The 14,812-nt window shown below is 42.6% G+C and overlaps 1 protein-coding gene across 3 annotated transcripts in view; it reads right to left on the bottom strand.

Annotated features, from left to right (window-relative positions):
- The window catches only part of LOC111247248 (netrin-1-like), a 95,555-nt gene that overhangs the window by 46,774 nt on the left and 33,969 nt on the right, over positions 1-14,812 (bottom strand). For 2 of the 3 annotated variants that reach the window (XM_086983747.1, XM_022797934.2), the window contains exon 3: positions 13,216-13,404. The exons of the other annotated variant lie outside the window; for it this stretch is intronic. In XM_086983747.1, the coding sequence (XP_086839873.1) occupies positions 13,216-13,404 (189 nt within the window). The remainder of the gene's footprint in view (positions 1-13,215; positions 13,405-14,812) is intronic. 3 annotated transcript variants of the gene reach the window in all.

The raw sequence follows: 14,812 nt of genomic DNA, 5'->3' as shown, positions 1-14,812 counted from the left end.
CATGGGCGTATTCTTCCAGTAAATCGTTTCGAAAAACGTTTATGGTTGAGCATCTGCTATGCGATGGATTGGCTGGAACGTAGCAATTACTTCGAATAAAAATGTAGCCAAGCTATCGAGGCGTTCATAAACTTTTGTCACTGCTTCACACGTCCCAATTGTTTGACGTAATGGCAAGCGACATATGTGTTCGATCATAATCTCGTTAAGTCTTCTCTAAATTGTACTTATCTCTATACTTATTGGTAATGTTTTAATGTGTACATGTCTATTCAGCTGCCGTTGGTGAAGGCCCTTAGTGCTGGCCCGCTGCTCCATTCCTCTATTATCACATGTCTTGAAATCATTTTGAGAGTGTAGAATGTCTCGAAGCAACCCGGGGATTAGCGTCAAATATTCAGTGCAGGATATTCACCTCCAAAGCGTCACGTACTTTCAATATAAATAATTGGAACTTCAACTTCTATTTAGGCAGTTGTTTAGGCACTCGGTGAACTTATGCTGTTCAACAGTAGCACCTAAATCATCGCCTTCTTTCTTGCCAGAAGTGCCTATTACAAGGACCGTATAGTAGCATTGAAGCTGAATCAATGCAGCGAAAGAAAGTTCACATTTGGCCGTCTGCAGGCCGTAAGCGGGCCTTCTATTCAGGCCATTTGGTTTTAGCTTCAGCGCAAGATGCAGCTTCTAACAATAGTGCATTCACCGGAGAAGTGCTCGTATCAAGTGGGAGAAATGTACGCTGAAGGTCAACTGAGTCAATTCCTAAGCTTCTACTATAGCAAAATTCGTAAACAGCATCGTTCCATTGATCGCTGTCAATACTCAATTAAAGAAATCGATCCAAGTTTTTTAACTTAACGGACCAACACGTCATGCTTTATTCGAAATTTGCATTCACGAGAAACACTGAGTTGTTTTAAATGATTTCTTCGTACCTCGCTTCGTAAGGCAGACGTTCATCTTGGTAAAAGCAGCAACGGAGACGCGTCGACCGTAAAGCCATTTAAACAACGATCACTACTTTGCGCGGGCGAACTCGCTAAGATTATTAATGGAAAACGTTTAATTTAAAGAAACATGTGGCATGTATCATCACATAGCGCATGTGACGCACTCTTCCAAAACATAGGATCGCTACGAAGCTCTTAATCGACAGCACGCCTCACGACCTCAACAGTCTGCCTAGAAGAGATGGTTTTATGCGAAGCGTTTAGTCTGGATTGTTCAGTGTTCACGGTTCGAGGAAAACTGACTCAAATAAATGCTAGGTCTGAAACAGACAACCACCGCTGTAGATATCTGTTGCATTGTTTACTTTCCAATAGATTTAGATGATGCGCGCTAATCTGTCATGACGGCGTCATTCAGAAAAACTTCTATCAGTTATCTTGAAAGACAGTGCTAAGAAAGGGGTGTACAGGCATTTTATTGTGTAGCCTTTTCATGCCGATCTTCAATGCCGGAAATAATCATTACTAAAGCTACCAACGATAACTATTTGCTATTCACTACTGAAGTCAAGATCGATCGAGCTCCAGGTCCTACACAATATGGCCAAATTTGTTTGCTCCCTATGTGTTTCACGCATCCCAACAACGAATATCCACTACTGAACATAGCAGCGATTCTAACGCATGCACTAGCGGTGTTCTTCATTAGGAAAATATACATCAACAACTCCCGTTTGGCTCGCACACCTTCGAGCCAGCGCGAACACAAGGAAAATGCAAGACATAGGTGAGCCCCTCGGGGAGTTGCCGCCCAAAGCCCTCTCCGCTAGACGCTAACGAGATGTCCGATGAGACAGAATTGTCTACTGGAGCATTTGTTGAAAATAGGACCCAGTGAATAGGTACGTTTGTTTTCGCCCGACAACTAGTCTGCAACCTACAGGTTGTAAATACAACACTTATTTTAAGCTATAAATAATAACAAAAATTAAAAAAGGCGCGTAGCCGCGCTCTTTATATAGCTTTAGAGCCTATTTAGATATAATAATGGTACTTGTTTACAAGACCGCTGTTTTAACATATTCGTATTCAGGCCCCGTACACCTAACCGACAACTGTTTCATTTAACATTATAGTTTGACTATTTATGTTAATAGAAACTTTGACGGATATTTGCACATTTACAGAATCTGGACACACTAACTACGAGCTGATGAAATACTACAATTAAACGCTACGCTTGAGTGAAACCAACTATAGCAAGAAAATAAAATGTTCATAATAACTCTAGCAATAATACTAATCATAAATCCGATATCATGCAAGCATCTTCAAGATCAACTCCGTACTCTTAGCCTTTTTCTTTCCTGATCCAGCTCTTTTTCTCTTTTCTTTCTCATGGCTTCCGTCTTTACAGACAGTCTTACTACCGGAAGGACATTAGCGCCCAGCGGTGGTAGCATCTACTGCAGTACTATAATTACACTGAAACAGGGAGGGCCATGCGCGCCTACACACATATACATTCACCAAGAGACTATATTTCATGTGCCACACTGTTGGCGGCGCTCCGAACTCGCACGCACAGCGATGGATATTGATGCCGGCTCATTGCCTATGCTGCCTATGGGCGACCGGTCACTCATTCATTCTCCCTGCACCGTCAACTTGCAGTCCTGTCGGTGCCCGGCAGGCCGCTCCTCGTTTCTCTTTAGGAGGCGTTGCTGTTTTGCCGTGGAGGCCAGCTAGCGAAGCCCGCTAGCACTGACGTTAATGGTGGAGCGTTCCAGGGGTGTACAATGCGAGAAAGTGTACCTTTATTTCGCAGCCTGACAGCGGCCTGCAGCTCGGCTGCAGTATAGCTGCGCATCTAACGTCAGCTTTACTAGTGCCAGCCGCTTTCAGCCGTTGCCGCCTGGCAGACGAACAGCCCGACGGACGGCCGAGCGAGTGGACGGCGAAGAAGCAGCTTTTTATAACTAAAGACATTGTTATATAGCCTGGCGCCACTGACTCTAAACTGGCTTCAAGCAAGAAACAGAGGTAGAGGTGGACGATGGCTTACCTTCGCGTCGTCCCTTACAAAATCAACAACGAAAACGACGCGAAGCTGTACACAAAACCGAGTTTCATGGAGACGGTAAAATAGCTAGTGTGGGCCGTTGTACTTCTAGCAAGAAACAGAGAGCGCAAAAGAAATAAAGATCTTATGGGCAAGATGGCGAATTCACATAACAATATCTCCAACAACGACATCGCACTAACTGTTCCTGCAATGATTGTCACCGCAGAACGAAACGCGAAATAGCTGATGGGACAAGAGCGATAAGTTGAGAAGTACCTCAGCTGTTAAACGCTGTTACCCTATCAGTCACTTGGCACTGCTAACAGCAGGTGGCTTATAGATGGTGCTAGCGTGAATACTGCGCACTATATTCTTAATAACCATCTATGTGACTCTAAATTAGTTTCTTAATTATATTTACTATTTAGGTGGGTCTAATATCATAATATTGCTTACCAGCGCAGTATTGGACCTAAGGAAGGCGGATTGTAGATCTGGGCTTTTGGACGGTTTCAGAGAACTCAGCATTCACCATTGTAACCATAAGTTAATTTAAGTTATTTTAAGATGTTTAAGTGAATAAGCTATACACAGGCTCTTCGAACGGACATAGACGGTGGTTTCCGATAAAGTTAGCGTTAATTTATTTCATTGTCGGTTTAATGTTGTCCCATAGGCGCGCTGTCGCGGTGTGCCCTGATAGCTTGCGTAAGTGAAATACGTGAGAATACGCGAGTAAATTTTGCACACATCTAGAGGGAAGCTATAAGATCGTGCGACCAGCATATTGAACAACACAGGAATTGGCTTTTACTTCCGTGCAACAGCTGCTCAGGACAAGTTTTGGCGGTGTATATAGGTCCAAAGTCTTATAGCCTAACATTGCAAGCTGTGCTCCACACTGTATTCGTCAAGATGACCGTTAATTTTCTCTAGATAGAGCAAAACTAAGATTTCCGTTACGCTATCTAAAGCCGCACAAATACATTTTAACGTATGTCATTAGCACACCTTTCTACACGTGTGAACTGCTTTCTCATGTGCTAAAGCATAATATTTAATAAATTTCTCTAAAAACTATTTCTATAAGAGAAGTTCATGTGTACCAATTTTACATTCTTCCATTTCACGCATTACGTCTTTGCAAGTAAAGGACACGCGGTAACTCGGCAAGTTACCTCACATGTATGGACTACAAACTAACCATACATCCATAATAATAGTAAGTTATTAACAGAAGCGTGGTTTAATAATCTAATTAGGTATCGAGTTATATAGGACGATGCGGATGGATTAGTTATTATTATTACAATGTTATACAGGACTTGTTATGATATGTCCTGCTGGACTGCCCTAGGCCACGATTAATTCTTTGCTGAGATTATTCAGATAAGCTTACAAAAAGTCATCAGAAGTACTCGTATAACTTCGAAGTTCCTCATACCACGACTGATGTGAGCTACAGGATGCAGGACTGAAAGATAAGAAGAGACCCCCAAAAATCTACAAAAAGTCAAACTCGCATTCGGCAGAGTTCTCTGTACATATTCTCGCTACAAGTGTATTGATCACCATGGGCTGGGTATGGCGACACTCGTGGATAGTTTGTAGGAAACGATGCTAAACGCCCCGCTGGGCAAACTGCAGGGTGCCCGCTACCTTCTCGTTGTATTAACAGGCGCAAAATTTCTGTGCTCTGCAGGTTCCAAGCGTTACAAGTTTTATTTGAAGAGCTTATTTCTATGATTTACAAACAGTACGGTTCATAGTTATTCACAGTACATTGCTAATAATATGATAATACTAGTAATCATAATATCTGGATACACGCGACCGTGTATACAGTTTAATACTGTGCTCATTCTCTTATTGTACAACGATACCTGGAGAGCATATCTAGCGCTTTAGATACATTTAATAAAAGTGGAGTAACTAAGTTTATAACCTATTTAAGGCTGTCTGTAGGCAATTATTAAAATTTCCTCCATTTTGTTTTTTACCAAATATAGCCTGGCTTCCCAGATGGCAAAAACCTTTACTATTCAAATTTGAAAATGCTTTCCTTCTAACCTAATATTTATTTTTTGATTAATAAAAACTATGTTGGGAATAGTTTAAAAATTTCTAAACAACAAATAGCCTAATTAATTTTACTTATTTTTCCCCTTAACTACCAGCAAAATTAGTACGTCAGTTCTTTTATTATGCAAAAGCAATTACCAGCGAAATGCTTTCCCTCTATGTAATGAGTTTTTCCCTATTACATTTCTATGCAATGAATATGTTCACGCTTTTACATACCGCTAGGCTTTCACACATAGGCTCATCTGCCAGATAGAACTGGCGATCGGCGGTGAGTTGGCGCCGTCGTTAGTGAAGTGTGTTCAACCAGCCGTTGACTTCCTGAGGGTTCTTCATCGCTTTTTACATTGCTTTATTCTATCTCAATCCCCTGGAGCTCACGCAGTTGGGAGAATCAAAATATGCGATGCATCCTTTCTCCGTCTGTCGATAAGAGTCATTTTTCCTAAAGCTTCATTATCTCTTCATCCTGACTGCGGTGCTACTATCGGGAAATGAGTGAGCAAAGGACAGGGGTAAATGCACGCGAATAAACAGAGACCAATCAAGGTTTTAGCGCCAGGCGGTGCACGGCGAACGGGAAATAACAAAAAAGCGTGGATACCACATCCAAACCTCAGCACTCACGGTAGCAATGAACGAGCACCATTTTCCAATAATGTCGCCAATCAACGAGCGTCACAGTCACAGTACCCATCCACATCCTAAAACACACGGGGACATACGTACAAATACACATACACATGGTTGAGCTAGTCGACACTGGTCAACGGCCCTGACCGCTTTGACACGGCGACGGCGGATCCTCATACCCTCCGTAGCTCTCGGACAGTTTTCGATTTTGCTCAATAATTTGCCACTGCTACTACCACGGAACCGCTATTGTTATTACTGCAACTAGCATCTCTAGGACTAGAATTCTCTACTTTATACAGTCTCCTGTTTCTGAGGTTGCCTCTTACTCTTGTTCTCCTGATTGACCCCCTCCCCCTTTGGCTTCTACATGGAAGTCATCGAGGCAAGCGATAGGTGGGTAGAGGAGAAGCATGTGAAGACGAAGAAGTTCTTCCTTTTATTCTGCTTATTTTACTCATTCTGTTTCGCTTTTGTCGTCTATGACACGTCAGCTGAGGGCTTCTACCCATCTTTCTAGCGAAGAAGAGAGAAAAACCATGCCTTCTATCCTTCCACGAGTTGGGAGCTTCCATGACTTGCGATGATAATAGAGCTGGCAGTCTCCTTAGTTTTGCTTGGCCCCATTTTCTCCTGATGACAACGACGAAACTGCTTTCCTGTATGTTGGTCATCAGTTAGCAGATCCAGTCGGGCTGACCGTCAGCCTAAAGTCCCTCATCTACCTCTCTTTTGTTGGCTCTGTTTCATATCCCTCTATCAGGCCTGTGGCCTCGGATAAGTCAAAGAAAACCACCTACTGTTTCAGTAATGCTGCTGTCTCCTTTATTACCATCGGTGATAGTGGCTGCTTCCATGTAGGTTTTGTGCAGGGTAGTTCATCGGGCTTTACCCATGTGTCCACTCTTGTCGGCTGGTCTTTGGTCGCAGGGCTCGTTGACCGACGGACAGACTTACAAGCAGACTCAGTCTCTTTTAACGTGGAACATGAAGCAGACGCGTGTCTATTTGAACACGTGAGAACTGCCGACCACTTCTCGTTCAAGAAAAACGTCTTGGCCGAAGCTTTTTTCTTCTGTCGCCACACTGGGAACGAACGGGCTAGTGCTAACGATATCGTGTGGACAGGTTGTTATACCTGAGGGCGACCACGGCAACAGTGGCAGTAGTACTAGCTACAACTGCAACAACATGCAGGAAGACAGGATACACAGATGCCGCTGCCACAGGATCCCCGGGACACATGAACGGTCGCAAGAGGACTAGCGCCGACCGTAGAAAAGAAACACACGACCTATAGCAGCAGCGGCAGGCGGAAAAATAGAACTCGGAGAAATGAAAGTAATTGAGTCTGAAAGGAGGCGGACTCCGCAGTAAGATCGGGAAGAAACCAGCGAGAACGAAGAAATTCGCTAAGAGAAAGCAGCGACACGGCAAAGAGACGGTATAGCCGGTAGATGGGCACAAAGTTGTGTGCGTATCCACGTCCATGTCTGCGTCGGGTTCCGCAACGGGGCCACTTGCGTCCACTGGTGCAGATGATAGCCAACTAGCCAGCAATCGTTTCAGAAAGCCAAGAAAGTCTTAACCTAGAAGGTCTAAGATTCTGCCACGATTGACAAAGAAGGCTTGAGGATACGAGGTCTCGAAAAAAAAGCACGCCAGCCCTCCAACGTTTATCCCGGCAGGAAACAACTGCGACCGGTCAGATTTCCGTCGTCATCGGCGCTGGTGTCGCTCCTGTCGTTTGGCTGCCTAATGCTAAGTACTCCTTGGGCTGGCGAGAACGAAAACCGGGGTTACGAAGACAGGAAGAGGCGAATACGGGAAAAAGATTCAATTAGCTCCCGCTGCGCCTAATTGAGTCATATGAAATATCGGAGATTCTTGCCCCGTTCTGGCTTGCGCTTAGTTGCGCGAAACAGCGTCTGTGCAAAAACCGGCAAACCTTGGCGTCGCTTGACCGGACAGGAGCAGCGAAGAAGCTAAAATCATCTCGGACGAAGAGACGAGCGTATTCTTCTTTTCGTACGTTCGAATCCCCTGATAAAGACTGCGCTTAAAATGTCGCACGCCTAAATATGACAACGGCGAACAGCAAGCAACAAGGTTGTTCTCGGCATATTATATTGGCGGCATACTCGGAATATTATATACCTGCTACATGAATAGCAAAGCTGTGCACAAACATTACTTGACCTTTAATCATGATCATACGTCTGCTTTCTACTCTTGTGATTGATTGACTGATTCGTAATATAAAAACAATACTTATAAAATATGTGTATTTTCTATAATATTCGATACCCCTCATATGAGGACGATTAAAATTACAAGTTCCTCAACGTTTTGCAAGAATGTAACGCGACACAGACATGCTTAACTCTTATTTACGTTTACATAAGATCAGTATACATCTCGAATATTTTTTGTTCGGGCTTTACTGGTCCAATCCTTGTATTATGACTATATTGCGAGACGATTATGTGGTGCATAAAGGACCACATAGAATTGTAGAAAATGTATTGTTTGACATTTTTACTCAGGATATTACCTTTCGTTTTTCCACCGAAAAATCTCACCAAAAAATATGCACGTAAATTAACAAACAAAAAAAAATTAGTTTAAGACAATAAAATCGTTATTCCTCGACTGATTCCAGTAGATCCTTCCCATTATCATGTATTTTCACATCCGCCGTATTTGCTTGCATTTTTCCTTTGTGTAGAATGCAATGCAGGTTAACGAATAGTCAACAAATACTCATTGATCGGTCTCACCTGACGATGAAACCACTGAACTACGTTTTTATACGAAATGTTTTTGTGTTATTCCGCCAGGGTGTCTGAAACTTGAAAGAACACAAACAAAGCATCGAAGCGATGCCGCCTGCCGTAGTATTAACCAAAAATCCTTTGTGGGAGTCAAGGTGCCTGTCAAATATAAGAAGAGAAAAATTCGACCATCGGAACGTACCATACATAGTTGGCCAGCGTATCCACAGAGGTATTTGACAACTTTATTTCGATTTCAAGGATCCACTGTCTCACAGTCGTCGTACCTCTGCTCTCTTTCCAATTTAGATTCAATCCACAGTGTGAACTTCAGCGCAAGTCATTGCCTGGCCGCACTTCCTTGTTAGCCTGCGACCTCTCGTTTACGCCCCATCCTCTCTTCTACTCCACGACTTGACGACGATTGTGCCCAGCACTCCAAGCAAACATAAGGACTAGCCGAGACAACCTGGTCGCTGGCTGACATCGGGGACGTTGGTCAAGGAGTTAAAACGAGTACACTAACCGATCCGCTACCATCTTCCAACCCGTCAAGTTGAATGAAAAAAGGCACACGACCTCCGGAGCCCGCTTTTGCTATAGCTTTTCAATTTCGCGTCCGAGCCAGCGTCGAATCATCGTCGTGTACCTGGTTGTTATGAGCGAAGTTGAAGACAAGAGTGGCTAGTGAAGATCGGTTACGTTTTTCCGGTCAGGCTAAGCATGTTAGCTGATATGGGAGTAAGTGCTAAGTTAACAAGTCCAGAACAGGGAGAAACACGAGGTAATTGTGTGGTTGGCCATTTATGTGCATACGAAAAAGCAGGCTGTCGGACGGCGATTGCTGAGACGTCGAAGATTGTGATCGGTGACGAATGGGAGATGTTGATTGCAAGCGTTAACGAGACGTATCGTTATGTCGCAATAGATGTCCCGACCCAAGATTTATTATATTTAAAAAGGCCGAAGCTGCAATAAGCTTAGGTTCATCCAATCGCTGACTCAAAGCAGCTAATTCACAACGTTCTTTCCATGAGCACTCCGGTAACCTACAAGGGTTCGACCAGATTCATGACTACTGACTTCCTTGGAGTCACTTATCTACTAATGAATTCCACCCATATTTCGCTGATGAGCCTGCAAAGCACATTGATGAAATTGTGTCGTTGGAAACGCGCGACTCTTACTTTTTGGCACTAGATATAATGGAATACTTTTACACATCAAGTGTTCAAAAACGCTATGATAACCCATAGGCCTGCTTCCTACTGATAGTCAATTGTTATAAAGTTGAACGGTGCCGCCTGTTGTACCTGCGTTTTAGATGGACTCGTTACTAACACCCTGTCCTACTAAATACCCATAATTTCAAAGCAATCAGAATAAAAGGACAAAATTTAATGAAATTCTGTTAAAAACGGATGGCTATCATTGTCGTTGATTGTCATCCGTTTTTATCACAATTATCGTTATTATATTTAAAAAAAAACAGCATCAAATATTCTGGCGGTGCGTTCTAAACAGATCAGTTTGGGAAACAGACATACTAACGAAGTTGACGAATAGTTTATATTTGCAAGGATACATTTTCACAGCGTATTTTGCATGGTTTGAAAAGCCCGATTTTCATCTTTACGATTTCCGACATTGGCATTCTAAGTAATATGTACACCATGCAAACAAATCTATATCACGAAACCTGGTAGCTTTTTTCTGCTTCCGCCCGCCTGATTTCAGGCGTGCAGATACTTATTATTTGCAGAAATTAGGCTCGAGATAAATTATGCACAGAAAAAGAGAAAATTATTCAACTATTCGATTCACGCCTCTCTAAATGATAGAAACACCGCGACCCGACGGAACTGAAAATGTTGAACTTTTGTTCTGTTAAAGGCAGTTCCGAGTAGAAGGGAAACGTTAGTGGGAACGTTCGGTGTTTCGCCTCGACTCATCTCAATTGGCGACGCTGCCTGTTGTTGTCGATAGCCAGCGGGCATACGGCAGGCTTCTCTGAAGCCTCTGGCCCGCAAGAAGTCCAGCCAGCGTCGGTGCTGCCATGACGATGGCAAATTCTCATTGAAATAGGCAGACGACGATGATGGTGGAGTGGACCGGTGAACGCTGAGCGGCAACGGCGCTATGCCCCGGGGGTAATATTGCGTCAGGGACAACTACGTCTGCGCCATGCTGGCTTGCTATTTCAGCTGATGTACGCAATATCAAGCCGGTAGGAGTTATGTGAAGGATGTTATCTTAGATGGACGATTTGCATTCTAGCTATATACAGTTTCTACCAAAGCACTTTCTCATTTATTATAGTAATTATAATAATGGCCAAGATAACGTGGTTAGATAAAGTGGTTGGCAAAATGAGTAGAGTTTTAGTCAGCGTGTTTCGAATTGACACACAACGCCAAGAATGTAGAAGTTGATTTATTTTTTAGGGCAACTTAATGTACCACCTACTTGGCTGCACTTAGTTTAAGAAATAACCTCAAATGGCATCGAATGGAGTGTAATTTTATATTGTTTGTAGCCAAATTTAGCAAGCCGCGCGAATTCATACATACTGAATATATATATATATAATTTTAACAAAGGACTTGAAAGGTCCGTTATCGCTTGAGAAGGCATTCTCTACTGGTTTCCTCGAAATGTAGGCATTGTTTGCGGACATGCAAGACCTCAATGTGCAAAACATCCATTGACGTCCCCATTTACATAGAACTATGCTAAATACCATCAATATGGTTGGCTTAAAAGTGAACACAGTAAACAAGCCATAAAAATAAATCGATAAGGCTCCCTGCTGTGACATCCCCCAGTAAACACAAAACCGCTCGACGTCTTCTGTACGGGAAAAACCCAATAGCCATACAGAGAATGTCTACAAATGTGTTAGACCCAAACCAGGAAGATCTAACACATCTGGGCGTCATGCCTTTGCGTGTTTCTTTTTCACTTTAAAAAGGCCATCGCATGCTACTATGTCAGCTGCCAGATCCGTCACGTCGGTGGTCCCTAAACCTGTAATGTTTCACAAGTGCAAGTCAGCACCGACCCAGCTAGCGGCATTTCATTGCTAGTAAACAACGCTGCCCTATACACACGCTTTGAACAATCATTTATAATCTTACGTGGTATCATATAGACGGCCCATAGGCTTCATTCAAGAGGCGTACGCGGGTAGTGGCCCCACCTACTTCCGCAGAGGGAATCGAAAACGTGTTGAGAGGATGAACTCCCACCACACGGTGGGACTACCCATTGGTTAATTCTGATTAAGAAGTGCTCGTTTTTTTTTGTTAACTGTCTTCCGCTAAATCTCTTTTTGTGGTGGAGGCGGCGTTCTTGTTTTTTGTCATAGCCTGGTACTAGTCCGCGCTATCGTTAACAAAATCTTTAATTTGTAGTGTTTTTCGTGAGCTATCCGATAGAAAATAGTTGTTTGCTTGATCATAACGATTAGGGCGTAATGAGCATATGTTCGCGTCTCGCAACGCCGACTAGTCTGGGCTAGTTATCATTAGTAAATCTGTAATAAATAGATCTGAGTAAACTTTTGAGATGTTCGAAATGGTTTTTAGATTCAGCATTTTATATCTAGCGATTATTGAGGCGTGCGTCAACTACGGTTTCGAAGACGTTCCACGCAAGTTTACGCTTGCTGTAACAAGTGTCCTTCTTGGTCAGAGATCTGATTAATAGATCGAAAGGTGGTGTGTCATTGGGCTTGATGTGAAAACATTTTTAAGAATTTTGCGGCTTAGGTAAGACAAAGAATTAGACACAACATATTCTGTGCTTTGAAACTGCATCCCTTCAAAAGTCTGATGGTCCGCTAAAACGGCGGCACATGTTGCCAAAAACTGAGCCAGGTAGTAATCTATATGAATTCCCCATTAATTCTACGCAACTCCTCAAATATTCTACGAAAAGCTGAGATCTTTGTTTTCAGCTATTGCGATAAACCAAGCAAGCCTCATTGTTGTCCCCCTACTGAGTACTACATGTGAAATATTCCTGAACATACATTCACCTCTGCTTGAACGGTCAACATTTTGACAATTCAATACTCTATAGCGATATTTTAATGACTTGTTCGGATGTAGAAGTTTTCCTACAACTGGCCACCTTTGAAAGACAGCGCAATTCGCAGTCAATCGTTGGGTATTGACCTGGCAGTCGGCAAGAATTTTCTTCCATTTACCCCATGAAAAAGGGTGCATTATCACCTCGAGCTGTTTCTGTCGATGCAATAAAAATCGCTGGAAAAAAACAACGATAACGGCACGTTCTGCCGAAATGATATGTTATTTTTAAAGATTATTTATTAAAATTCACTAACAATAATGTAGATAGCAGTTTTAGATCTATGTCAATGTCAGGACCTGTATTTTACCGAATCATCCTGAACACTGAGCAACTATTGCGTGCTCTCTAATAACTTCAACGGGGCAGCCAATCAATCTAAGGATACGGTTTGCCCACATTATAAGAAAAGCTTTCGAACGGACACCAATCGCATAACATGCTGGTCCTCTTTAGAGCCATCACTTGACAAATATAGGTAGTTTCAAGCCTTCTCCTTTTTTATTTACACTTATAGCATGGTCGTACGCTTCTTTGAGGTCCTCTAAGGAAAACTACGTCGTCACTCTTTTGGAAGTGCCAGGAGACTCACTATATGAAAGAAATGGTGACTTACACTTGCACACACGCTTATGGTTGAGCGGTTTAGTGACGTCCCGATAGAATCCCTCCTTACAATGATGGCAGTATCTACCAGCCGTGTTATGCCGACATCGGAGGCAGACGCCTCCGCTCCTGTATCCAGAAAGCTTGTACAACTCCATATTGAACCGACAGCCGCGTGCGTGTCCATTGCATTTACACTCTGCAAGGTATAATGTGCAAAAAATAGACAAGAACAATACAAGCATTAGATTGGCCGTAGCGTCCGGTCTATGACCGGGCCGAGATAAGGATCACACCTTCGTTGCAAATCTTATCCGGTTTTAGACCGTTGCAAATCTTATCCGGTTTTAGACTCACTAGAACGAGAAATTTGTATTCAATAAAAACGTTTGAATTTTAGAGATAAAGATGGTGACGAAGCGTTTCATGCAATTGTTTTTGAGACGAGTCGCCATTACGTAACAGCTCGAAGCGGATAATTGATCATTGTTTATAATCAGTCACAGTCAGTTTCATTGTTACTAGTCAAAAATTATCCCGTCATATAATTTTATTATAGTTATTATTCAAACAAATAACAATTCAACAAAAACGACATTTCAAGCAACAAATACAGATCTTACGTAATGATTGTACGCGAAATTGAACCCTTCAAGTTCGAAGTTTCGTTCGTGAGTAGATTACTAGATAAATAATTGCCACGTAACTAATATTGGAATGGCTAAAGTGTGCTTACAAATAAATAGTCCCCGCAGAACAACTAGTGAATTATAAATTTATAAGGGCGTTCAAGGTAGAATCGCTTTTTTTTTTTTTTTTTTTTGTTTTTTGGAAACATTATGACCCGCTATCAGACAAGCCCGCTAGTCATTTAAGCTAAACTACATACCCAAAAAAAGACGCTAGTACTTTTTCGCCTATTATCACTTTGCCGCTATATTATATCTCTCTGCAGCGCCAAAACGTCGCGTGACGTACATTCGTAATAGAGATGACGGCGTTAGCAATTGCCGTGCTAAACGATTGGTAGGATTACGTTTGCCACATTTGTATAATATGTGGTACCATTGAGGTTTCATTCTTTCAACTTCCTCGGCGATTGAACAAAGGCTAGGAGCTCTCCTAACATAAACTTATCGCACAGCTATACTTTATAGCCATAGATTTCAGTATGGTCTCTGCATATCGAACTGATAGCTCGTGCCGCAGGAAACTAGCTCATGCTCGTTCAGGAGGTTCTGGCTATATTCAGTCTACAGACAAATTTAGTTAAACCTTTTAGACCTGTATAGATCTCCAAGAGGCCAGCTTGAACGATCATTGTGATGGGATCGATTACGCAAGCTAAGACTGCACCAGCCTTCACTTGGGCGAAGTAGCTCCCGTAGTGACACCGTTTTCGTCCATCTTCCAGTATATGTTCACCAGACAGACATTCAATTATCTTCTGACCCTTCTGTACGTATCGAACGATTTATTCGATAAAGGTCGTCACACTCATTGCCATATACGTGTTCCCCTAATACCGCTGGCTACCCTCGACCTTAACGATTTGTTCGACTTCTCATATACAAAATTTATTTTCGATGTTCGTCATTAAGCTTGAT

This window comes from Varroa destructor, unplaced genomic scaffold (genome assembly GCF_002443255.2).
Source record: "Varroa destructor unplaced genomic scaffold, Vdes_3.0 BEIS01000003.1, whole genome shotgun sequence".
NCBI classification, from domain to species: domain Eukaryota; kingdom Metazoa; phylum Arthropoda; class Arachnida; order Mesostigmata; family Varroidae; genus Varroa; species Varroa destructor.
Note: the sequence above shows the minus strand (reverse complement) of the source record. Positions and strands in the feature narration are given on the sequence as shown.